The 27,560-nt window shown below is 43.5% G+C and overlaps 1 protein-coding gene across 2 annotated transcripts in view; it reads left to right on the top strand.

Moving 5' to 3' along the window:
* The window catches only part of LOC138250265 (coagulation factor X-like), a 431,870-nt gene that overhangs the window by 333,516 nt on the left and 70,794 nt on the right, over positions 1-27,560 (top strand). For both annotated transcript variants that reach the window (XM_069204952.1, XM_069204953.1), the window contains one exon: positions 22,587-22,704. In XM_069204952.1, the coding sequence (XP_069061053.1) occupies positions 22,587-22,704 (118 nt within the window). The remainder of the gene's footprint in view (positions 1-22,586; positions 22,705-27,560) is intronic.

The following is a 27,560-nucleotide window of genomic DNA, read 5'->3' as shown; positions in this document are numbered from 1 at the left end:
ATAAGAGTATATGGTTCGGGAGTCTGTCATACACGAACTCCACAGCACCATAATGGCTACACTGAAAACTGGGAAGTTTGGTATCAAACTTCTCAGCACAATAAATGCACACTTATGCCAGTGTACATTTTATTGTAACATACACCCCAGAGGGCACCTTAGAGGTGCCCCCTGAAACCTTAACCAGCTACCCGTGTAGGCTGACTGGTTTTAGCAGCCTGCCACACTCGAGACATGTTGCTGGCCACATGGGGAGAGTGCCTTTGTCACTCTGTGGCTAGTAACAAAGCCTCTACTGGGTGGAGATGCTTATCACCTCCCCCTTGCAGGAACTGTAACACCTGGCGGTGAGCCTCAAAGGCTCACCCCCTTTGTTACAGCACCCCAGGGCATTCCAGCTAGTGGAGTTGCCCGCCCCCTCCGGCCACGGCCCCACTTTTGGTGGCAAGGCCGGAGGAGATAATGAAAAAAACAAGGAGGAGTCACTGGCCAGTCAGGACAGCCCCTAAGGCAACCTGAGCTGAGGTGACTCTGACTTTTAGAAATCCTCCATCTTGCAGATGGAGGATTCCCCCAATAGGGATAGGAATGTGACCCCCTCCCCTTGGGAGGAGGCACAAAGAGGGTGTAGCCACCCTCAGGGCTAGTAGCCATTGGCTACTGCCCTCCCAGACCTAAACACACCCCTAAATTCTGTATTTAGGGGCTCCCCTGAACCTAGGAACTCAGATTCCTGCAACCTAAGAAGAAGAGGACTGCTGAGCTGAAAAACCCTGCAGAGAAAACGGAGACACCAACTGCTTTGGCCCCAGCTCTACCGGCCTGTCTTCCCACTTCTAAAGACACTGCCCCAGCGACGCTTTCCCCAGGACCAGCGACCTCTGAATCCTCAGAGGACTGCCCTGCTCTAGAAGGACCAAGAAACTCCAGAGGACAGCGGCCCTGTTCACCCAAGACTGCAACTTTGTTTCAAATTAACAACTTTAAAACAACTGCGTTTCCCGCCGGAAACGTGAGACTTGCTACTCTGCACCCGACGCCCCCGGCTCGACTTGTGGAGAAACAACACTTCAGGGAGGACTCCCCGGTGACTATGAGACTGTGAGTAGCCAGAGTTGCCCCCCCCTGAGCTCCCACAGCGACGCCTGCAGAGGGAATCCCGAGGCTCCCCCTGACCGCGACTGCCTGCTTCCCAGATCCCGACGCCTGGTAAAGACTCTGCACCCGCAGCCCCCAGGACCTGAAAGATCGTAACTCCAGTGCAGGAGTGACCCCCAGGAGGCCCTCTCCCTTGCCCAGGTGGTGGCTACCCCGAGGAGCCACCCCCCTTGCCTGCCTGCATCGCTGAAGAGACCCCTTGGTCTCCCATTGATTTCCATTGGAAACCCGACGTGTGTTTGCACGCTGCACCCGGAACTGTGAAAATTGCACTGTGTCCAGTTTTAAAATAGCTATATGTGATTTACTTGAAAACTGTGTATGCTATTTTGATTATTCAAAGTTCCTAAAGTACCTACCTGCAATACCTTTCATTTGAAGTATTACATGTAAAATTTGAACCTGTGGTTCTTGAAATAAACTAAGAAAATATATTTTTCTATACAAAAACCTATTGGCCTGGAATTGTCTCTGAGTGTGTGTTCCTCATTTATTGCCTGTGTGTGTACAACAAATGCTTAACACTACTCCTTGGATAAGCCTACTGCTCGACCACACTACCACAAAATAGAGCATTAGAATTATCTCTTTTTGCCACTATCTTACCTCTAAGGGGAACCCTTGGACTCTGTGCATACTATTCCTTACTTTGAAATAGTGCATACAGAGCCAACTTCCTACACAGCGGGACCAAGGAAACATGTATACCATCAATGGCTCCCACCCCATGTGGGATGTGTGCCAAACCATAAAACTCAACCGTCACATGGGCAAAATTCTCACGTTGAGGAAACTGGATGTAGCTGTCCAGGTGATTCAACATTGCTGAGAGTACATTCTTCAAAACAAGACTAGCAGATAGGGCCACTGTATTTTGGAAGGACCCTGTGGCCAGGAAGTGTAACACAGGCCATGACTTATGCAATGGGTGGCATCGTATTTGGATGATGAATGGCAGGCATCAGATCTGTCTCCAACTGACAGCATAAATCAATGGTTGTCTGCCGATTGAGATGGTAGATCTGGGTGAAGTGGCATCCTTTCATGGTCTGAATGGTAGACAATAGAGAGGAAGTTGTCTGATCCTCCCCCTCCCTGGGTACCTATGTATGAAAATAAATGTTCTTTGCAGTCATTCAATGAGTCCCTTGCAACATACATGATGCATGTCAATGACAAACTGTTTGCAAGGCATTTCGTAACTTGAGGGCTTGATACACAGTGCACATCACAAATGTTAATCACACAGAAGTGACGTTACCCCTTGCTTTGCAACACATGTGTACCCATCATCTATCTGGTCATCAACAATTTGTGCATGAAACTTGCCACTCAGACTGTGACTTCATGTCCCAAGCTTTAAAATGACCTGTGTCAGGGGCTAGACTGTGCCCCAAAGCAATTTGCCATATGTGCCTAACAATGTACAAAAATTGTGTCATAGTAATAGGTTCTACACAACAGGACAAGACAAACACTTATCACTGGAAAAAATAACATTTTCAGAGTTGTGATAAAATTTTCAGAGGCATATAACGCATTTCAGGCCTCCAAAATGGTGGTTGCCTGACCTACTCCACTGAATATTAGAAACTGCATGTGATCGCCGGCAGAAGTGGTCATGGTGGTAGGGGGTTGCAACCACGGCAGACACAGCTATAGGCTAACATTGTTGCCAGTGACGGCCACATCTGTGGTGGAAGTGACCACCATGTTCTGCAAAATCCTGCTGCCAGCAAGACCTCCCCTACCTGAGCTACTGTGTACTGCTTCTGGGAGCAATCATGCCACATACAGCAGGTGATAAAGCCCCTGCTTTATCCCCAGAGGGGCTGGAGAGGATAGTCACATAGGTCCTACCCCAATATGAACAGCTCTATGGTGCACCAGAGGAGCAGGTAAGTGCCTCATGTCCACATTTGTTTTCTGTACTTCCCCATATATTCCCTCCTCACAGGCTAGATTGTGCCTATATGTGCCAGAATGTAAAGTCAAGGCCATGAAGGTACAGTTGGTGTGGCATCGATGGGAGAGTCAATGCACATGTATCTGTGTTTAGTGCCACATGTTGAGCCCTAATATATTGTTGTGTATGTGTTTTGAGTGTACCCAGATCTAGCTTATGTTCGACACACAAACCTAGGTGAGGTGACATCACAGCATCCCCATGCATCTCTTACCACATGGATGTTGTCAATGTGAGACAACATATATTTGCATGACAGCATGAGCTGTGTATGCATGTTGTATATGTGAGGTGTTTGTAAAGGGAGCTGTGTGTATGTTGCCACTGAGATTTCAAACCACATCTAGCCTTGCTAAACAGTTGTTTTGAATGCATATCCTGACTCACTCGGCCGTTCAGGTTGCCATATACACAACCCATGCCAAATTGCTGTTGGCTATATGATGTACTGTCATGCATGGAAGTTATGGGAATGGAATTTCATGTAGGTTCTGTCTGCTCAGCCTATAAAGACCAGGGACTGTCAAATTTATCTCCCAGTATGGGTCCAAGTCTAGGCTGGTGTTGAGTCACTTTTGTAATGCAACTGTGGCACTGTGCCCACTCCCTGTATCCCAGTTGACAATGTTATGTGGCCAAATGTAGGCTCTGTGCTAATGTGCAGCTTCTTCAGTCTCTTTCCATGATGAGTATGAAAGTGGTTTTAGGGGAGAGTTAATTATCTGTGACCAATCTTCACTTAGCATCATTGGTAATGTGTGTATCTGTTCCCTGACAGGCCACTTACTTACAGAGCCCTGTTGTCCCTTTCACAAAGGTCAAATCAGTACTGTGCAGGCTTATTTCATAAATTGTAGTCCCACAGTGCAGACAGTGTGTTTATTCCTGGGAAGCCATGACATGTGATTCAGTAGCTTGGTCACGTGGCAGTAAATGGACAATGGATGCCTTTGTTTGTTGGATGCCATCTCTGTAGGATGGAAACATATGTCCTAAAGCATGTCTCTGTGGCACAAGTACATGACACAGAACCCCACCCCCTGAGATGGCATGAGTATGCATTTGTTAGTCCACCTGCTCACACATGGACATGGTAAACATTTTCTTTACCCACCATGCCAGCCCCTTCATTGTTACCCATGTGTAATGCTTGAGTTTGGACTCTGGCAGTAGCCTGTAGGAACTGTATGCAGAGAATCATTCTCACAGTGTGAGTGCTTCAATGGATTCATGACTAAGGAATCTACCTTTCAGAAGACACAGAGGTGTTATGTGTCCCATAGTTTGTCATATCTCAGTCAGATTGCTAGAGCATGTCACACTAGATGCTAGTTGACCTACCTAGTCAGCAGAGGACCTGAACAGGGTGGTGGGTTGGTCTTCAGATTGGGAAGTGTTTGTAGTCATGTGCCAGTACTCAATGGCTAGTATGTGCCACACTTGGGCAGTTTGGGTAAAAGTAGAATGTTCTTATCTTTGTGTACAGACATGTATGTGACTCAGCCATTTTGGATGGTACTTGTGGACATCATTCTTGTCTTGTTTTTACATTCATGCAGGTCAACTCCCATCAGAAGAAAGGGATATGGATTAACATCAACAAGAAGGTGCAGATTCTGGGGGTCCACAGTCGGAGGAGCATCCACTATCCCAAGAGATGGGAGGACCTGAGAAGCTGGGCCCGGAAGATCATGGAGGCCCAGCTGGGGCTGTCCTCCCAACATGGATTAGGTACCCATCGGACTTGCCCCCCGCCACCTCCCCAATGGTCTGCATTCTGGCAGTGGCCTACCTGGAGCTTGATGGGCATGTCATGGCAGCACAGCAGCCGCAGGGGGGTGAGTACACAGCAAATACCTCCCTGTCCCATTGCCAGGTGATTGGGTGAGGTACTGACTGCTCCCCCAGACAATTAGGGGTGAGCCATGTGTCACACAATAGATGGGAGATTGTTTGTGTTGACATTTGTATCTAACTGGTGTACCTTGCCTTTTGAACCTGGGACCTAGTACAAAACTGGGGGGGATCCTTAAGCCACTTGCGCTACAGTGTCTGTGTAAAGTGATCTTTGACATACTGTTTGTTGTTGTAGTGGGTGTAATTCCTAACCTATAGATCACTACCCGTAAATGTTACAGGCCAAAGCTACGTAGGTATGGATCACTGCCCTCTGCCATGTTTCTGGGTATATGTGTATGTAGACATCTGTCACCCAGAAGCTAGATATCTTCAGTATATGATGGGTGATGGTGCCTCGCTGCAGTCTGTGATGTGTAGGTGTCCAACACACATGTGACATGGCTTACATGTCTAATTGTTTACAGATGTAGCAATGTACTTTCCCTTTGTAAGTGGGGAATGTCCATTGACATTAATTATGTCCCATGACTGTTGCCAACATTCCGTGTGCCTACATGACAGCATATGTCCTTTTTTCTTTAGGAAATATTCTCAATCTGCAATTTCATGCATGTTCTACCCATGCTGATGGGATGATGTCTGTATTCTCTCACATATATGTGCATGGAAAAGGGTTTGTGAAATAGTACAGTTAAAATGGTGGTGCATCTCAAGTTGTGCCATAGACAGGAGTGTGTCACCATTGTTTATTGTGTGACAGATACCTTCATGCATCATAATATGTCATTTGGCTTGTACAACTGCAGTAGCAATGAGAGAGTGACAGTTAGGCCCAGATTGTGGAACAACTCTGTGCTTATCTATGCGCTTGATGTGGATTCATGTGGGAAAGTGCACTGAACATGTGTAATGGTTGAGTATTGTTTCCTGACTCTTGGCATACATCATGGAGTGACTTGCAGTGATGTTGACATCACATGTTTTTGGGTACAGTCATTAATCCACAGACAAACACCAGGGTTAGCATGTCCAAGATGTGGAAAGTGATGTTGCTTCTCACTGGACAACAAGTTGAGGTCCTTCTATTAGTCAATGGAAGTTCTGTGTCTCTCCAACATGCAAAGGACAGATGGTTACTACAGAAACACTCAGATAATGTCATTGTAATGGGTGTCAAACAATAGTGGTGTCTATCCTGGGGCGTATTGATTCATTGTTTTGTGTATTCTGAAGACATCTCTCCATGACATATTGAACCTGACGTCAAAAGTGTTCCTTTCAATGGCACACGTGAAGCCTATCTGAGTAACATGGATACTACCTCCTTGACCCTACTGGGACAGGCGTTACTTGTTGAAATGTACATTGTTGGAATATTTAAAGTGTGAAATGGGTAGTTCCACATTACCTACTCCAGGATATTGCACTATTGTAATCAACATAGCAGGATTTCGTGGCATCATTACTAAATGTTGGTACATTATGCATGTGCCATATATATGTGTGCATGACCTTCTGTGTGAAATGGGAATGGACTTTACAATGGTATACCATTATTTGCCAAAAGCTAAATTAGGTCTGCTGCATGTGGCACAGCTTTGAGGATGGAAATGACTCCTAGTTGTTGTATGTCTATTGTGGTTGCAAGATTTCAGCCATGCAATTGTAGTTGTCTGAGATCCTGATTTTCCTGTGGGCAACTTTAGTAAATCCAGATAGCATGCATGCATATGTTTTGACACATGTTTGTGCCACATAAGTGTAAGTTTTTGCTGGGGCCTATTTGAAATGTTGGTATTGTATGTCAATGGGAGATGTGATTGCAGTGTTATAATAGACATGTTATGACCCTATTTCTCTTTCTTTTTGCAGCATCAGCACAGGCAAGCAAAGGAGATGTGACCAAGCCAAGTGGGGAAGCTTTTGGCCACGGGACCTTGGGTCAAGACACCACTGACACAGAGGGTCCCAGTGGCCCAGAGGGTGAGAGGAGTGCCACGGGGAGACCAGGACATCGTCATCATCATCAGAGTCCTCCTCTAGTGGCCACTCCCTAGTGGTGGTGGATCCATTAGGGAATCCCCCAGTACCATCCTTGTCCCCTAGCCCGGTTCTATCACCGCCCTCCCTGTTGCTCCCCACCCAGTTGGCTCTGCCCACACAACCAAGAGGGTGGGCGTCTCCTTTGCCACAGGCACCTCCGCCCCTGCCCCTGTTACCCCTGCTGTACTCAGTCAGGAGGCTATTGACCACCTGAGGAGTATCTCTGTGGGTCGTTCAGCCATTGTGAATGCCATCCAGGGATTGACAAGTCAGTTCCAACAGAATAATGCATTCCTGGAAGGCATTCTTGGTGCAATGGCTAGCCTACAGAGCTCTTTTCAGGCTTTGGCCTCCACACTGATAGCAGCCAGTCACCCCCCCACATTCTGTCCCCCCTCCAACTCCCTCTTCCCAGCCCAAATCCTGCTTCCCCTACCTACCCAAAACAGATGAACAATTCCGCAGACATCCACCTCCACAGACAAATGGAGTGCACACAAACACTAGCACCAACAGACACATTGGCATGCACACAAACAACATCCACCCACAGACACAGCAACACTCACAACTTCCCCTGACATTCCCAGCATCAAAAACATGACATCAAACATATTTACAGATACCACCACAACAGTCATTGACACAGCCACAACACCCATCCTACCCACATACACCACCCCAGCAGACTCTGAGACATCCACCACAAGCACCACACCTACAGACACCACAATTACAAAAACACTTACATCCACCATACCTGCAGTCACCACCACAACATTCACCCACACACCCACCACAGCATCCCCCAGCACCTCCATCTGCCCCACGCCCCAAGACACATAAACGCATTCACTAACCCACCCGACAGACACACACCACATGTAAGCATACCTCCCTTAAGCATGCACCCACAAAATCCAAACCTACACATCAGGCAACCACTTCATCAACCTCCAAATCCCGACCCCCTTCTGATGACCATCCCCGTAGGTTCAAAAACGTTTTCTTGTTTAACCCTAACTATTTCTCTGTTCCCCCACCCATCCCAGACCCAGAAGGACTCCACCCAGCTTGCAGGCTGTCCCTTCCACCTCCAATACCTCCCCTGCCCTGCCTCCAAGTAGCCATACCTCTCCCCACCTGAAGAAGAAGCCTGCCCCTCCCCAGAAGAAGTCCACCCCTCCCAAACTCAAACCCCCCTCCCAGATCTCATCGCCTCCCTACCCCCGGATAATTCCTGATGCCCCTTCCTGTGGAGGCTACATTCTGCCATTATTGGACTGTCATATGGACTGGCCTATGGACTTTGGACATTCCTAGTTTTTATAGTTCATACACCCAAACAGTTGTTTTTTGGGGTATACATTTGTCCTGCAATTCCTTTTCTAGCTTTATGTTGTTCCTGAGAGAGTTTGGCTGTGTGTCTTCAGTTGTGTGTGTTTGAGCCTCCTTGTTGCCCCATGTGCTGTTGTTTGCAGTATGTGAGTGTGTGTACAGTGCTGTTGTCCCCCAAGAGAAGGGTATATGTTGTGTGTATAGGTATGTGTGTGTAAATGCAATGGTGGTGTTACGGCATTGTGTACTGTTTTGTATGGTAAGTATTTATTTTTGTGTTGTCCAATGTTGGCATGTATGGTGTTAGACTTGTCCCCTTGATATGGTTTATGTGTACATTTCATGTGTGTCATCTCAAGTTTTGTTTGTTCAGACATGGGGTGTATTCAATTGTGCTAGCTGTGTTTGCATTTGCCTGTGCATATGTCCATTAAGGTGTGTGTCCCTTGCAGCTAGTTCCTGTAGAGGTATGTCCCATGCAGTAGCAGTTGTCTGTGCTTTGTTCATTAGCCCTTCCCCATTGTGCAGATGGGCATGACATTTGGTTTAAGTATTGCTTGTCCCTGAGACCCATGTAGGGCCATTTCCTGTGAACATGTTGTTTGTGGACCTGTTCAAAGTCTTATATGTCCCAGTGCAGTCTCCTTCCCTGGGTGACCCAGATGGCCCCATCCCCCCTGCGTAGGTATAGTTGTCATGTTGTTCTTGGTCTATTTGTGTCTCTGTGTTTTGTGCATGCCATTGTGCTGTGATGTGTGTGATGTGTGTGTCCTTTGCAGGGTTGTTTACTGGTGGTGTTGTTTGTGTTCTATGCCACATTGATACATATGTGTGTTGTATGTGAGGACAGTCCCTGGCCAGTGTGGAATGTCAGTATGTAAGTTGTATTTGTGTTGTAGGTGTGGTGCTTTTGATGTGTGTGACAATGTTGTATAGCGTTCAGTCTTCCGGTGCCTGAGCTGTGTGACAGTGTGTATTTGTGTAGTGTTGCAGTGCTGTGTGAGTGTGCTGCCAAAAGGGGGTGTATTGTGACTGTGTACCTGTCTGTGTTGATGTATGTTTGTAAGTGTGTGTTGTTTGCGACATGCACCTTCAGCCTGTGGGGTGCCCCCATGACATGTTTGCCGGCGCTACATGGTGTTTTTAAGGTTGGTGATGCGGGTAGGAGAGTGTACTTACGGTTGTTGGTGTCCACAGTGATGGTGACCTTGTTGTCTATCAATGATCATCAGCAGCGGCATGACATTTATGAATGGCTCAATGGCGGCATTGGACATGTACTGCTGCCTGCAGGTGAGTATCTCCCTTTATACTGCCCGTTTCCTGCTTCTGATACATGGTGATTGGACTGCCAGGGTCACATTGGCAGTGTGCAACCTCGTAATGAGTCGACAGGAAACACTGGCTCCGTCTGGAAGGCTGTGCTTCCTTGTGATTGCGGCGGTCTATGCTGCCTGGCAGTTGATCCCTTGTGTTCTACTGCAGCCTTTCAGAGTTTACTAAAGAACAACTAACAGTGTTACTTATCACGAATGTGTGCCACACCTGAGGCCATCTTGATTGAATCAAACTGGTGAAACTTAAAACATTTAATTTAGAAAGGAACAGCATGAGGAGCTTCATTTTGTCATAAAAATTATGGTTCGTGTTGTAGAAAGAAAAATCAGGCGCGTTTTAAGTGAGTTCTCAAATATCTTCCTCTTCTATTTCATTAAAACATTCTGACATGTAGACTGAAACATGCACTTTCAACACCAGCAGCAGACTGGCAGTTAACTCCCTGATGAGCAGCAGTTTATTACATTATTTTAATGAGCAACTAGAGTGCTAACATTCTGAATTTATGCCAATAGTGTGGCACATCTGACCGCCATCTTGATGGAGTCGAAGTGGAAGACTGAAAGCATTTTTTACTGAGAATACTAAATGAGAAGATTAGGGAGATTCATAACAAATAAGTCTCCCAAGATGGTCACCAGAGAAAAAAGAACCCAAATGTAGCACAAATATCTCCCAAATGTAGCCCAAGTATAGCCCAAAGACAGAAGTATGCAAAACACTTAATTGTTATTTTTTTGCAGGTTAAATAGTGCAGACTTGACCCGAAGGTATTGGAGTGCATTACATGAACATCAGTTACATTACACAAAGGCTCATTCCTTTTGGGCTTTAGGTGTGGGGAGATTAAATGATTTGCACAGAATCACAGAACGTTGAGCTGACTCCGAAACATGAACCTGGTTCCCCAATTGCAAAGTTTGCAGCTGTGGCCGTAATGCCACATTTTCTCCTCCAAGTGTAACATATAATTATGTGATCAACTGGATAACAAAAATCAAGATAGCAATAATTTAAAAGTGCTTTGTCACTTTTTGAGAACTCAAAAAATATGTCCTCATTTTATTTTTTTAGAGCACTAACCATAATTTATATGGGAATAAAATCCTCTCACATTTATACTTTCTAAAGGAAATGCTTTTGGTATTACAGTTTTGATTATATGTAAGGGGTGCCACACTTTTGTAAAAAATATAGAATGTCAGCAATCTAAGTGTTCATTAGCATACTGTGGGAAGGCAGATGTTAGGGGCACGGACATGGAAAATTGAGGGTTGGGGGGAGGGTGCAGAGGAAACAAGTAGTCCACGCTGGGCAGGCAGGAGGGGCAGTGGCAGCACAACGGACCATGGGGGGCCGGGGTAGAGGGGGCAGGGGCAACAAGCCAACCATGTAGGACAGGAAAGAGAAGCTGTGGCAATATAACAGACCACTGAGGGCAGAAGGAAGAGTCAGTGGCAGTGCAACCATACATGCCAAAAGACCCATTTCAGACAGGAGACTCCCAGTGTTTTTAAGCCCAAAAGGGTTTTATTTTATCTGTCTCCTGACTAAAAGTTCCTCTTTTTCAATGTAAGTCAATGGGTAAAGTCATTTTTTTTTAAATCTCCCTCTTACCAAGTTCAAAATGTTGGTAAGTATTTTACATTGTATCACTGAGTGCAGGGAGACTGGGGTAGGGATATAACCTCAGATACCAGAGTGGAGGAGGGAGATGGGCAGGGGCACCAAACGGACCTTACAGGACAGGTGTCTTGGATTGCAGCACCACAATACACCACACAGGGAAAGCGGGACAGCAGTGCAGCACACCCGACCATGGCAAGCAGTAGGGAGGGGAACAGGGCAATGCACATGAACAACAGAGAGCAGAGGGGAAGAGGCAATAGCAGCAAGGCCACCATACCGGATGTACAGGAGGGACAGTTGCAGCATAACGAACCATGAAGGGCCGGAAGAAGGGGGCAGTGGAATGACAAAGGACCAGACAAGGTGGCGGCAGCGGATAGGGACCTGCACAAGGAAAACATAGGGCAGGGGGCAAGGGGGAGGGCTGGAGCAGCAAACTAACCATGGAGGGCAGACGGGATGGGCACTGGAAGCACAACTCACCATCAAGGGCAACAGTGAGACTATAATGGTATGCACACGGACAATAGAGGGCAGGTGGGAGGGGGTCAGGGGCAAGAGTCTGACCACACAGACCAGATGTGAAGGGATGAAGGGATGGGTATAGGCTGGACACAGACAAGAGAGGGCAGGGGAAGGGCCTTCACACCAGACCATGCAGTGTAGGCAGGAGGAGCATTAGCAACACAACAGAGCATGGACGGCAGAATGGAGTGGCAGCTAATTGTACCATGGAGGACAGGAGGGAGGGAATAGGAGCATGGAACTCAGACAGGCAGGGTGGGAGTGGCAGGGATAGGCAGCAGTCATCTAATCATGTTAGGCAGGTGGGAGGGGCAGTGGCAGCTCAACAGAACACTCAGAATAGATAGAAGGGACAGTGGCAGGTCCATAAAACATGGTAGGCAAAAAAGAGGGAGCAGGGGCAAGTACACAGACATTCGAGGGCAGGGTGAAGCAGAGGAGGGACAGCAATCTAAGCACAGAGGATAAAAAGGATGGCAATGATGGGGCATAGAATTGGAGAAAAGAGGGAAGGAGGAGTGGTCTGAGACATTAAGTTAAATGGAGGACAGTGGCAGCACATCAGACCATGCAGGGCAGGAGGGAGGGGGCTGGTTCATGGATTCGGACAACAGAAGGTAGGGAGGAGCTGGAAGGGGCAGCAAGCTAACTGTTCCAGGCAGGGAGGAAGGGCAGTGGCAGAACAACAGCCACACAGGGTTGTAGCGATGGAGCAGGGGCATGGACTTGGACAATGGATGGCAAGGAGGGGGTGGGGACAAGAGCAGCAAGCTTGGGTGGGGGCAGCACAATGCCAGACCAGGCCCTGCGTCCAACTTCCCCTCCCCACCATGCATTACGATCAGCATTTTACTTAACATTAAAAAAACATAGAAATTCACTGAAAAAATGAAAGTTACAGGGACATTATAGTTAGGTTCAGATTGTAGACGCACAAAACCATATAAATTCAGCTGTTATAATTAGAGTAATTTCAAGTAACTATAACTCGTGCCCTCGCCATGCACACCTAATTACCCCACATATTACAACACTCATGACATCTTCTATGACATCATTGATAATATCGCTGTGACTTTTGCAGTAAAATAATTAATGAGAAAAGTGTGCATGGCGAGGGTGGGAGTTATAGATAAGAACAGCTGAGTTTAAATGGTTTTGTGCGTATAAAATCTGAAACTAACTAAAAGGTAACTATTGTTATATATATTAGTTTTACAAAATCACAACCTAGTGCAAAACCTTTATGACAGGACATTAAAAGGACTCACTCCAGATCTCAGATTGTAACACACTTGCAATAAATCACAAAAGAAAGAAATGTTTGTCACCATGCCGGTACAAGTGACTCCATCAATTAAAACCTATACTAGCTCCCAAGCAGCCTTTACAATTGTGATTAACCAATTGTATACTTTAACATTTTTTCAGGCAGCAAGCACCTTGATTAGAAGGACAGTTTCTTATTTAGTTCTCTAGCCCTCTCTTGGCTTTCCAGCAATGGAGAACCTCCCCCATTCACTTTCAACCGGAGGCCCCTTATGCATTGACCATTTTGGGACAATTGTTTTTTTTAAAGTTTTTTAGCATGGGAGTTGTATTTGTAAAATTAACAAAAATAGATTTGTTGTTTCCCCTAGATCCCGCCTACTTCGACCTCTGTTTACATATAGATATTCTTTCAGGTGAGTCAAATTGGTGCCACGGAGATCAGCAGAGTTGCATTCAGATCCAGAGCCCTGATCACCTGGAGCCCTGGAGCCACAGAGTAACAGCCCATGAGAAAGAGGAGAAGAACACGATCAAAGGATAGCATCAAAGAGATGGCCCAGTATAAGGGCTGGTACGTGGGGGGCAATTTACATGTTTTCAAATGGACAGAGACAGCTTTATTTGAGAGAATCACAGATGAAATGGTTGGGATATGGGGACTCTTATTTTTTTAAGGGAAGAACGGCCATCACTACCATCATTGCAGAAGGTGCCTACTACCACAGAGGAGAGTGGGGGAACATTTTCCTTGTTAACATTACAGTCCAGCTCACCACTGCTGTGCATGGAACAGGTCTCAAGCAACAGTGGGAAAAATGTGGGCCTTTTCATTCTTATTTGTAACGCAAAGGGGTAGGCAGTCTGCTTTGAGCTTCATGCCTAGAAGTGATGGCCCTGTTGAGTGTCAGAGGACATGGCCTACTTTGCAGGGCTGGAGGTGTAATTGATGCTGCAGGTGCAGTGGCCCCTGTACCCAGAGGAGTATGAGGGCTAAATCTAAACTTTGGCTGTTTTACTACTATGTATCTTTTGCATTATGGTGCAGTGCACCCTTTCTGTCCCAGTATTTGCTCTGGACCTTGGACAAAGGGCCCAAGTAAGAGGAAAACTGCCGCTGACGAGACCCTTATTTTCTGCCTCAGAGCGATGGCAGGTACTTGGGGCACACAGGAGGCTCATGTTTTTAACACACAGCAGACAATACAGCTCTCTTCGAAGGGCAGTAGCTACCATTAGTGAATCAGATTCAATGGCACTGGGATCCAGGGGTGTGATTGGCCACTGCATCAGTTATGACTATGTTACTTTACAAAAGGTGCATGGTGCCCATTTTCCCTGCACGTATTAGGACAATGAAAATATATTATTATTATGGGGTCAGAGAGCATGTTTCAAGATTGGAGTGATGGCCAGGCATATTGGGGAATTAATGAAAGTGACAGAGGAGACAGCCTGCTACTCGGGCCACAGCATTATTAATTAGTTCAGATGATGTGATTGCATTGGGATCTAGAAGAGTGAGTGGCTAACAACCCTCATCTTATGTAAAACATTTATTTTTGTGATTTTTGGCTCTTTTATGAGGCTCACATTTTGTGTGGATTATAAGCTACAGAAAAGAGACCTGTTAAATGATTCTAGAGGACCAGCACCTTGTGCTCAGACCCATTCATCTGAGTCCCCCAATCTTTGCCATACATTTTAGAGGGGGGTCGACTTCAAAGTATTTTGTATAGAGGGATTTAGAACAAAAATGGCTGACTTCCACGGCTTCTATTAGGACTCATTCCTCCAGGCCCAGTATTCAGCTGCAGTCTGAAAATATTGCTGGCCTTCCTAATGCTCTTGGCTAGTGGGTACATGGCAAGCCCAAAGAGCAGCAACAATAGTGAACAGCCTTGGTTGGTTCTACAGCCAATGACAAAGGGCACCAATAGGACTCTGTTGATCTTCACTCTGGTTCTAGGTTGGTGGTATAACAAGGTATACCCCATCTAGCAAGCATAGTCCAGGAACATCAGTATATGCTTATAAATCTGCATCGCAGGGCATAGCATGTACACTGCTTTTAAAATTTCATCTCTGCCTCTGTAGTTTATTATTTAGGTTATTTTTGGCTGGGCTGCACTCTAGGCAGGGTCTTTGCATCAGGGTGCAGTGCTCTTTTTCTGCTATGAAATGGGGGCAAGTCGTCACTCTGATAGTTGGCTTTTGATACATACTTTTAAGAACAATACATGTGTGCCTTTTGATGTCTTGTGGGAATTCCATGAATCGTAGAGTCTTCTGACCATTCTGCCAAGCTGTGCATCATGGTCATCCGCGTGGTCAATTTTTCTTGTAGAGTCTTGACAGATTCCTCTATGTCAGAAATATGTTTATCTACCCCGGGCACTTTTTCCACCACATTTCTCCGATCTTGCTGCATGAGGCTGATGCAGAGTCCACTCTTCTTTTGGTTTCAAGGGCTAGGTTTGAAGAATGTATAGCTTGCAGGATGACTTTCATGGATGACGAAGGGGAAATGGTGATTGTTCTTCATTCTGCCAGGTTGGAAGCACCCCTGATGCTTCTGGATAATGACTCCCCAGTTTGGCAAATTGATTAATTTTATTCTGATGTGATTTGTTTCCCGGTTTGTTGTTGGACACCACTGTTCCATGCCACACCATTCACAAATGCATACAGCTACTGCATTCCCAGGCTGTGGTCACAGGTCTTGTATGCCTCTGTGGGTGCCTGGCCTCGGTAAGTCCAGAAAACTGGTGCCCTACATGGTGCACGTGCCCAACAATATTCTTCATAGGTATTTCAGAAGCTTCTCCAGCCACCAGTGATGGGCCCCATAAGAATTAAGTATATCTGTCTTGTCAGCCTCTCCCATGCTGTGAATTTCAGCATCACTGTTTGAGGCTCAGCTACCTAAGGTTTGGGGGACAGACCACCTTCTCTCAGCCTGTCAGGTTTGAGTCTGTTTGGGTGTTTAGTGTGAAGTCACTCAATTAGTACTGTATTAAGCCTTAGTTAGATGCTTCATAATTTGACACTTGCCATCATTGCCCTGGCAATTAAGCCTGCCCTGCTCCCCTTGGAGCAAGATAGCATGCTCATCAGTCTGAGACATGGGAACATGAGCAGTTAGCCAGGTTCTCTCATTACCGGGTGACTTTCAAGCGCAGTTGTATCTCAGCATGCAACTAGGGATTCTCACTAGATACCAGGATCTTTTACAGATTGATAAGCAGAAGGTTAGAGCTAAAACCAACCATGTCCACCAGATGACTCACACAGCTATGTACCCATGGTACCTTCATGTTACAAGAATCTGAAAGAAATGGAATGTCAAATGGACCACCATCACTTCATGTCTGGTCACTTCTTTGTGTACTGTCCTAGCCCCAAACCAATTGTACCACCCAAACCAACTACCTGTGCTTTTTCAGGGATAAGGAAATCAGCAAAGAGCAACTAATTCCATTCTTTCTCATTGGCTTAAGTCTGATATTATTGGAAAGATCTCATGTGACAAAATTTAGAAATATTTTTCCTCTACTATCAACTTCTTCCTAGCCGCGATGACCAAATTTTTGATTATGAAGACACCAACCACCTAAAGCTCCATGGTTCACACCTGAATTGAAAACCGTCTAACTAAAAACTATGACTTAAGATTCAAAATGGAAGAGAAGGCAGAGGGAACAAGCTCATAAATCGCATTGTAAACAAGACAGCTGTACACTCCGAAAAATGCAGCATTTTGATAGGCTCCTATTGGGTTAATATGTACCCAGGATGTTCATAATTATTAACAAAGACAAGCCTTATTACAGTATCAACCTACTTATCACTGTGCCTTCTGCCCATAATTGCTGCCTGTGAGGATCACATACTTCTAATAAAGAAACACAATTTTCACCTAGTTCATACAAGGGGCCTCATTATGAGTTTGTCGGTCCGAGGACCACCAAACCCATGGTGGCGGTGAGACCGCCGCAAGCCAGGTGGTTCCGCCCACCATAATACGATTCTGTCGGTCCGACCACCAGGGGACCACCGCCACCACCAGGATCATAGGTCCCAACGAATAGGTGGCTGTCAAAGTTGTGCTCAGCCATGGCAGTGCTTAAAGCAGCACTGCCATGCTGATCACAACTTTACTTTCTGCCAGCCTTTCCATGGAGGGATCCCCGACCATATCAAGGGCAGTGCAGGGGCCCTCCTACCCAGCACCCTCGGAATGCACACTATCTTCTACAGCAGACAGTGTGCATTCCAAGGGTGCTGGGAGCCCCCTCTGTCTGATGGCATTGGCCTCGGCTCCATTAGGAGCTGAGGCCAAAGGAGCTGCACTATTTTTACTTGCTGACTGGCGGAAACCTCAGATTTCAGAGGTTTCCGCCAGTCAGCCCATTGGTAACCTAGTAATCAGCCCAAAGTGGGGGGGGAAGGGGAGATTTAACAGCCAGCTCCACTGCAGTCTCCTCTCCACGGGGCTGACGGGCCGACAGTCGGCCTGCCAGTCACATAATGAGGCCCTGTGTGCCTAAACCAGGAGACATGCTCCTGGAGAACACAGATTTAAAACCACTCACTTTCCTCTCTAGAATACTGAATATAAAAAGTAAAAATGTTTTTTATCTTTGCTGCTTCTTGAAAAAAATGAGACCCCAAAACATTCTTTCCCATTTCTTTGAATTACATATTTAAATTGTTCTGAGTCTGTGAACGTTCTGCAGTCCATGACTGTGTTTTAAAATAGCAACCTCATTGTTCTCTCTGATTTTTAATGTTACTTGTTTTAACATGTTTTAATTCATTCATCTTGAATGCAGATGTTTATATGGGATACAGAGCAACATTTGTTGACAACAAATATTTATAGATTGAATTTGTTTTGTTATTTAATTCAAAATAAAAACAATATTTTGAAGCCAGAGCATATTCATGCTGGAAGCTGCAACTACTGGCAAGGGGAAGCAGGAAAAGCTAATAAAAATGAAAAAGTAAGGGGCATATTTAAGAAAAGTGGCGCTGCACAGAACGCAGCCCCACTTTTCTTGCACCCTTCACTGCCCCCCTACCGCCACCATATGAGAGCCGTATTTAAAATATGGCACACCATGGCACAGGGTAGGGGGCAATAGCGTCCTTTTTCATGATGCTATTTATGTACTCTGCATGCATTGCGCCGCTTTGTAAATGTGGCGCACAGATTTTGGCCTCATTGGGCACCTTAGCGTAAAACAATGATGCTAATGTGGCACAAGTTGGCACTAGGGGCTTATAATTATGCCCCTAAATGTCCAAGCAGCTACTCCTTTAAAAACAGTAAATAGGGTTGTTTAAAAATATGATGAAAATATATTTTCTTCGGTAATTGACATTGGAGAGGAAGCAATTTTTGGCAGGGAATAGCTAAAGTAAGACATTACTGGCTTAAAAATCAGAAGTCTCCTGCTTGAATCAGATGTGTTAACAAGTATAGATCTGTATATTGCTTCCTTCCTGCAGTCTACAAAGCTCCCATTTATTTAAAAATAAGATTTAAAAAACTTCAGTGTCTACCAAAGTGTTACTATTTTAAAATTAAGAGAGCATTAAACGACAAAGATGATGGGTAGCCTCAGTAAACAGATGTGGAAAGGTAAGTAAGACTTAAGTAGGCACCTCGCTCAGTAACAGTTTGTATTCCTCTTAAAACATATTATGCAATAAATGATGCTCATGCTTTCTTTTACATCTTTTCAAACCAGGTAGTTTATATCTGCCTTAACTTCAACCTGTTCCTTAGGAAAGGTTTTGAACTTCAACAGCACAAATTCCTGCAACATGTCATTCAGGAGTACCTCACTGAATATAGAAGGTTATCACTCTAGCACTTTATTGGAAATCTGTAGTGGAGTACAGTGGAACACAGGGGGATAAATGGGCATGCTGCTGTTGCCGTGTGTACTGCACTTAGCATGCCAGACTTCTTTTCTGACAGAAATGAGTAAAAATATTTGAGAATTTCTGGAAAATGTGTCATCATATCAGCTTTCTACAGCACAATAACCATGATTTCTATGTCAAAATAAACCCCCTAATTTTGTTCATTTGCTGCAGTTTCTGTTCGAAAGCTTCTGTTACTGTAACGTAGTGTTAAGGATTGCCCGACTTCAGTATAAATTGGTGAAGCTAAAGTGGAGAGCTCCTGCTATCGGAGGTACTTGTTTTAATCGCATGTCATGCTATTTTCCTCACTTGAGCGAGAAAGCTACTTGTTAATTTATAGAATACTTGTCCTCATTTTAGCTTCTGGAGTACGTTCCAAACTTTCCCTGAGAAAATCATCTTCACTTAAGCATAGTTGACCAAATTCCAGCAGAGGATCGGGACTTTTCACAGGGTAAATCACTCTAGAACACAAAAGAGTTCTGTAACGTTAGTTAGATCCCATCAACAAATGATTTATACTGGCTAAAATCTGTTATTGTCCTTTCTCTATGCCCCTTTTTGTACACCTCAAAATTAGGCATTCACTAGAACGTATTTCAATGGGACAAAAATGGTGGGGTCTTATCATGAAAAGAATCCAAAAGGTATGTATGTTGTGACCTTCCACCTAAATAGTCCATGAATAACACTGTGTTCAACAAACAATTTTGTGAATTTGCCTCAGGTCCTCTGATACTACTCCAGTCTAACTCTGAGAGTGGCCTACTTCTTAGTCAATATTGCTTATGTGCCATTTATTTCTAAAAAAAAAAAAAATTGGATTAAAAGTTCTATTCATAAAGCATATACGTATGGTCACAGTATTTGAGTGTTTCCTATATGTATATGGACATTGTGCATATACGTAGCAATTGCAAATCATATATGGCATAACAATTTCATGGAGTGTCAATATTTACAGGCCTAAACGAATTTGGTACAAAATGTTTTGATAAAACTCAAGTAGAACCTTCTCAACATAGAGAAATCTGTTTGTAATAACAGTGTATGTTACAATATCTGTGGCCTTGGTTTTTTTACGTGTTTTTTGGAAATAATATATGTTTGGAACATATGATGCGATTATGACATTTATAGGTCTAACATAGTCTGTTATGAATTGTAATCCATAATTGTCAAGTATTTTGCCACTTTTGAAATATGGGTGTGTGACAACAACACGGGAGTTTAACATTCTAATATGGTGAGTTATCGTGATCAATGTTAGTGTTTGACCAAGATGCATCAATATGGTCATTGAAGAGAAAATTAATATACTTATCACAACCTCTCCAGAGTCAGGGTGCCTCCTTTGTTACCCTGTGGCATGAACTCTATGAGTTAGCATGTTTATAGATTTTTTTGCTAGTGTTTTCAAAACTCCAATCTTACAGAAAAGAGGTCTACATCATAATTCACAGGGCTCACTTAATTTGCAAAGTATTAATCAGCACACACAACAAGCTCACCTTTGCAGGCCAATCCTTGATGCAAGCATCTACCAATAAATCCTCTCTGTGATATTTAAAAAAATGTAAATTCAGAATCCTGTTGGAACAAAGTTAAATTCACTTTTGCAAATTGTATTTACAGTCTTTGATAAACCTACATTGTAGTTTCAATGTATTAGAAAAAAAGGTACCTTTTAGAATACGTTTCCTACAATGCTGCTGTCAATTTAAAATATTCCTTATAATAATAAACAGTGTTGCATGAAAACACATTTAAACAAATAGCACATTATCGAGTACCCAACATAAAACAAACATTGCTCGAAATATTGACAGTCATACCTGCAGTCTCGGACAAATAACGAATACTAAAAATGAAACTGAGGATGACACTTAAAAGTTTCCACATCGTTCTAAAGGAATTCAATTAATAAATCACACAACATGAAAAATGCATATGTAAGATGTGCAATATGGTCCTATACCGCCATCTCTGGGATCGGGCGATATTAATTTACAAAGAATTCGGCCTTTGGCCTTGTGGTTTTTAATGTCATCAGAACACTTAATGGCAATATAGGACCATATTCCAGGGTTACCTCCTCTGTATTCGCTATCTCTTTGTGAGCGTGTATTTTTTAATTATTATATTTAATGTAAGCTAATTTTATTTCCATTGAAAATGCACATTTAATTTTCCTATAACTTTTGAGTCAGTGCCTCAGATCTTCGCTAAAATTGGGACTCTCTCGCAGTCACCTAAAGTGAGCTAATGCAAGGCATGCCGATTTTGCTGAAGATCCGCTTAGGTGCAAAAAGGTTGAGGATGGGGTGAAATAGTTGTGTTTTCCCACTTTAGCTCCCATAGAAAATTGTGATCGCACCTATAGCAAGACACGCTGAACAGATTTATGCCAATGTTGTTATGAAAGTAGAACTGTACTCAGAAAGTGGCTTGGCTTGCTGAAAATCTGTCCAGTAGGTTGCCACTGGGCTTAAAAGTTAGTCACTTTTGTATATCACTGCTATTTTAAACTGCAAATGAGAAAATGGTGAAACCTGTCAATCACATTTGAATTTGTTTCTCAAATGTGGTGAGTAGTTAAGGGGAGTTTTTTTTATCCATCTTTAAAATTGTGAGTTAAAAAAAAAAAAAAATGTGATTTTCACAGTGTGGAGAAAATCCACAGCAATAGGGAACACCATGAGAGGGGCCCAACCTTTGGTGATGGCTGGGGGGGACAGCCAGAGTGGTAGAAGAAGACACTGAAATCCCTTGCAAAATGGGTTCAATACGCTAGAATCGCGATTTTTAAAAATAAATTGCGATTCTGTGACAGCCATTTAGTGAACAGTAAAACAGACACTATTTTGTACAGTAATGTACTATTTTCATATAACTCATGACTTTCCCTAATTGAAAAAAATAGGAAAACATAGGAAAATAATATTGCCATTTAAGAAAGGAAATAAAAGCCGCTGTGCGTAACCAAGGAAGTCTGTGTGGAGCATGGGTTAGCTACCTGTGGGGGATGGCGCAGGACCTGAGGCCAATCCTGCTGTACATTGGTGAAGACTGTGCACAGAAGGTGTTGAAAACTAAGTACTGCATTAAAAAACATAACATTCACTTTAAAAAGCTCCAATTGGAAAATGAGTTGTGGTTCTGGTTCAAATGTTCAATTTTGAATTTACTTTCACTAATTGTTATCTATCACAGGAACTTAATAAAAGTCAGGAGCAAATATACCATTTTCCATCAAATGTTTGCCGATGTGTCATATCATGCTACTTGAGTCATATGTCAGACGAGGTGCATGAAAATGAAAAGATGTAACAAGTACTTTACAAAGCAGCACTGACTGGGATATCATTTCTGTGAAGGAGTTGAAAGCATGTTAATAGCAAAAAAAAGCCCAACGTCCATGTTCTAAAACATTCTTTACTTCATATTCTATTTAAAGTGGCTGAATGAAACTGAAAAGCACACACTTTTATGTCATGCTGTTACCATTTCTTTTTCCTTATAGGCTTGGCTAGTTAACAAGAATAACCAACCATTTTGTGGAGGAACGATTCTGGACCAACATTTTGTTCTTACTGCAGCTCACTGTATTGATGAGAACGAATACTTTCGCATTGTTGTCGGTAAGTGAATTGTACTTCTGCAAAATCCCAGTAGCACCATTTTGAGAGTCACCCCTTATTTAAAGCTACTAACTAATAGTTAAGATGATAGGGAAATAACTATTGCATCATGGGAGAAGGAGCAAATATAATCGCAGATAGGAGTAAGGTAAAACCAGCAGTCGAAGTGCATTAAAATAGGTATGGGAAATGTGACGCATAATGCAGTGGCGACAGGGTCAGTGAGTGTGGTGGTGAGGTCAAACGTGTGGCTAAAGAAACCAAAATATTTTGTATTTGTTTGGTCTTTCACTGTCAGGTAGCTACGTACAAAATTATGTGAAGTTTAAATGAAAAGTGAATAAATGCAATTAAAAGCACACATTTCACAGCTCCGTTGTTACCTCTTTGCACTACCCAGAGGTTTAGCTTGGTTGGTAAGACTCAGGATGTGAGCATCAGATTTTCCAACAATCACACTGGTATATAATGTTAAAATACATTAAATGCAAGAGGGCTCATGAGAGAGGTTTAAGCAGCAGTGGAAAGCAAGAAGAGTGGGAATTGAAAGGGGAGCTAAGTTGTAAGCAATCTTCAAGACCTTCAAAACAGAGATAGAAAAAAAGAGAAAGAAAAAAGAGACAGGGAGAGAAAAAGAGAGAGAAAAGAGAGAGTGTGTGTGTTTATAAATCCTCTGTGAAATCTGACAGAGACCTCACTATACCCCACTGCAAGCACATAAACACAACAGCTTATTGGGAGAAACGTTTATTGTCATCACAAATCTTCCAGTGATTTGATCAATTAAAGCAAGTAGGGGCTCCCAAGCATCCTTTACTTCGCAGGTTACCTTTTACATTTTCATATTAACCTGGAGCACACCTTTGAATTTCTTTCACGCAAGCAGTCACCCTGGCAGGAAGGCTTGTTTAGCTGTCTGCCCAGCTTGGGTTTCACAGCAAAGGAGACTCACTGAATGACACCTCAAATAAAGCATTTAAATTCTCAGAATTAATGGTCCTGGGAAAGTATGTCTTTATACAACAAGTAGGGGAACAGTTTCTCGTAAATCAAAAAAGTATGGGCACGTCATGCCCCTCCGATCCCGCTCACTTCGACCTCTGGGTAAGACAGGTTAAAATTCTATGTGCCCATATTATATAATTTACTCAAGTGATGAGAATGTGGTATGGTTTTGTGCTAGTTGTAGATATTTGACTACTAATAGCTCAGGGTGAATTTTGTGTTGATATTTTGGGTCTGTTGTATACTCAATTATGTGAGCACATTTTTCTTCACCTCCTTTCATTTTTTATGTTTTTGTTTTTTTGTATCTTGCAATTCCAATAGGGACACATGGTTTCAGTTACCTTACACAAATTTATAATCATGAATTTAATTTAATTTGACATAGGCCATAAATTAATAGCACCCTGGGTATATACATTGTATGGGTGAGGTGGGCCTCACATTTAGTGATGGAAGTAACCTAAAGTCAAAGGGAACATATGAGATAAGTCTTTACATGTTAAATTAACAGCCCTCGTAGCCTTTTCCCTCTAAATCAAATATTTATGTTGAAAGAAACAGTGTTGTTTGCTAGGGGAAGGAGATAGTTTGCTGGCATTTGGATATGATGTAATGGGCAACTATGTGCTATAGGCAGGGAAAGAAATGTGTATGGGCACAAACCTCAGTCCAGCTTTTGTAGGATGATATGGGACACTGTTCATCAGTAACAATTATTGGCATTCATTGTATCAATTAATTAATGTATTTATTTAGTGGAACCCTCTACAAGAAATAGGACTATAGCACTAAAGGACCATTAATCAGGTTATTTATTCAAAGAAAGTCCATGTAACAACTATATTAATCGCAATATAAACAGCAAGTTCATAAAACAATTATGTCAGTCATAATAGACATAACCCAACATATGTTACAAAAGTTTCATATATTTCCTAATTTCATCAGATCTCAGTTTATTATTAGAGAAATAAACACATACTTTCAGCATGTCCAATGTATTCCAATGCTTTCACAGCAGCTTACTTTGTAGCAGTCTTTGAAATCTTAGGTTATCCCAGAGCCATGTATTATTTTTCATCTCAATTTTAATAACATTTTCCCAACAATTTAATGAAACATACTCTTCATCAAAATGCAAATTGTGAAGACAGAGCTTTAAGGACTTCTCTCGAGTGTAGCTACAGTGACTGTGCAGTTGTCTGGGGTGGAGCTGGGTGACAGGGAGGTGGGAGGGGGAAGAGGCGAGAGTGCACAAAGTGTTCATGTGTGTTTAGCCGGCCATCTGGAGCCACCCAAACACACATGCACACTTAGGTTTCTCCAACCCGGCTGCATACATAGTCAGACTGGAGAAACAGCACAGCCTCCAGGCTTGTGTCTGAGAGGCAGTGAATGGCGCTCAGGCCAGTCCTGACACAGCTTACGTGCTATGGTTAGCATGTAAGCAGTGCCAGAATTGCTGGGTAGCCTGTGCTGGTGTCCCAGCTGATGCTGGGACACCACAAGAGGAGTGAGGCAGCAGGAGACGGAGGCGGGAGACGGGCAGCGCAAGGTAAATGTTTTATTTTTTTACATTTTGTTTTACGTGTCATCTCTCATCGTCCCCTGCCCCCACTTGACATATGCAGCGCCCGCCGCTGCGTTTTAGTCAGTTATGCTAAGTGGGTGGTGCATAAAGATGGCATTTGGCCCGCTCTCCTGTTGCTGTTGGATTTGCCTGGCTGCTCATCATTACAAATAAAACATTTTGCAAAGGCCACCTTATCTATTCTCATACCAAGTCTGAGCTTTAAAATAATTCTTCTGTTGTTTATTAGGGCCAGGAGGAGACACACAAATTTAGACATTTTAATTGAACTAATATTGCACAAAAAGAACTTGTCACCATTAGCATTTCAAACTCTGTCAAGACTTGCTCGGATCAAACAGGCAAAATCGTATTATCAAGTTATCAATTTAATGAATGTTCTTGTAGCAAGTGCAAGATATGGTTGACTCCTTTGTTTGCTATAGGTGGTCCCGATCCAATTAAACATTTTTCTGTATTAAACACATGGAAGTGGTAGTCTAAATTTTAGTAGAACCCCTCAGATCACACAGGTTATCAGAATGTGACAGTTTACCTCTTATGTTAATCAAAGTGCTAACAGTCAAACATAAAAGCTGCACTGACACCCAATTTAAATGTGTATTAGCTTGTATTTCAGAGTTCAACTTAAGTGGTATTCAGATTAAGTCAAGTTAGATGGCTAAAAATGGTGCTATAATGTAATAATGTATACTATAGACTAACAGTGTGTCGTAGTTTGGACTTTTGCTCTACTCAAGACTGCTGGTTGAAGGATGACAGTACTTTTGTTTGTAGGCGACTCTGCCTATCCTACAACAAGTCACAACTGTTGTCCCAACCTTACCGGGTCACTAGCTGCACCTCACCAGAAACACAATAGTAAAAGGTGATTTGTGGCAGCCTTTACGCATAGACTCGAGAATAAGACATCTCAGGGAGTGTTGTGGTTAAACGAAGATTACCCCTTTCTCACAGATATATCATGTCTCATACAAACACAGGCAAAAACTAAAATGCAGTAAAGTTTCAATAGTTTTTATTTAACATAACTGCAATTTGCGATATCTTGCATGGGCTGGTATGATTAGGATGATGAATAATGCAAGAAACAGAATTGTGAAGATGAGAGTCAGTCATTATTACAAAGACCCCCACCATCTTGCAAAGCATGTAAAAGACATACGAGGTGTAATATGCCCTAATACCCTAATGTGATAGGTCTAACCTCCTACCTAAAGGAGAGCTGGGTTTGTTAAACCTATTCTGCCAATGCCATGTCCATGAGAGGAGCCCCCAACCCTTGTTACCTTGGAATGAGGTCTCTATCTCAGACTCCGCAGGGACACAAAGACTGGGTCGGCGTCAAGACGACGTGCAGCATCGATATCAGCGATGGTAGCGATGCCCTCTGGTCGGAATCCCTCTGATTATCTGTCTAAAGTGCGATGTATTTATACAGATCTACCAGGACCCCTGACGTAGGTGTGTTCCCAAACAATAGATAACAGACATGCTTGGGACGGCAATTATTAGAAACAATTCCCTCGAAAGTATAGGGAGGGAAAATCCCTGAGTGTGAACACCTACTGTTTGTTTGTTTTTGTCGCTTGATCTTGACGCCTTAGCACGGTGGCACTGATAATGCAACACATAACAAGTGGCCTAACTATAAATAAGGCAGCCATCTTACATGAATTAAGTAATTAAATGGGCTAAGACAGAGCAAGCTAAGTAGGTTAAAAGTCACTAGGTGATGGGGCACAAGTCTGCAACCCAAAGGCTAAGCTAACTCCTGTTATCCCATTAAAACAAACTAGGATTCACGACAAGTGCATATAGAAACAATATTGAATTTTTGATGATAAATGTTTTTAAAAATGTGCAAAGATGACAGAAATGCACTTCTCTGTTATATTAATGAACTAAAGTAACAAAGCTTTTCCATTTGAAATTAAATGTATTGCTCATATTAATGAAGTATTAATAATGCTAAATTCATATGTTAGCATATTATGGCCCTCATTCTGACCTTGGCGGGCGGCGGAGGCCGCCCGCCAAAGTCCTGCCGTCAGATTACCGTTCCGCGGTCGAAAGACCGCGGCGGTAATTCTGACTTTCCCGCTGGGCTGGCGGGCGGTCGCCTTCAGACCGCCCGCCAGCCCAGCGGGAAAGAGGCTTCCACGATGAAGCCGGCTCGGAATCGAGCCGGCGGAGTGGAAGCTGTGCGACGGGTGCAGTTGCACCCGTTGCGTATTTCACTGTCTGCGCAGCAGAC

The sequence above is a fragment of the Pleurodeles waltl genome, chromosome 8 (genome assembly GCF_031143425.1).
Source record: "Pleurodeles waltl isolate 20211129_DDA chromosome 8, aPleWal1.hap1.20221129, whole genome shotgun sequence".
NCBI lineage: Eukaryota > Metazoa > Chordata > Amphibia > Caudata > Salamandridae > Pleurodeles > Pleurodeles waltl.
This window is presented reverse-complemented; position numbering and strand designations above follow the sequence as displayed.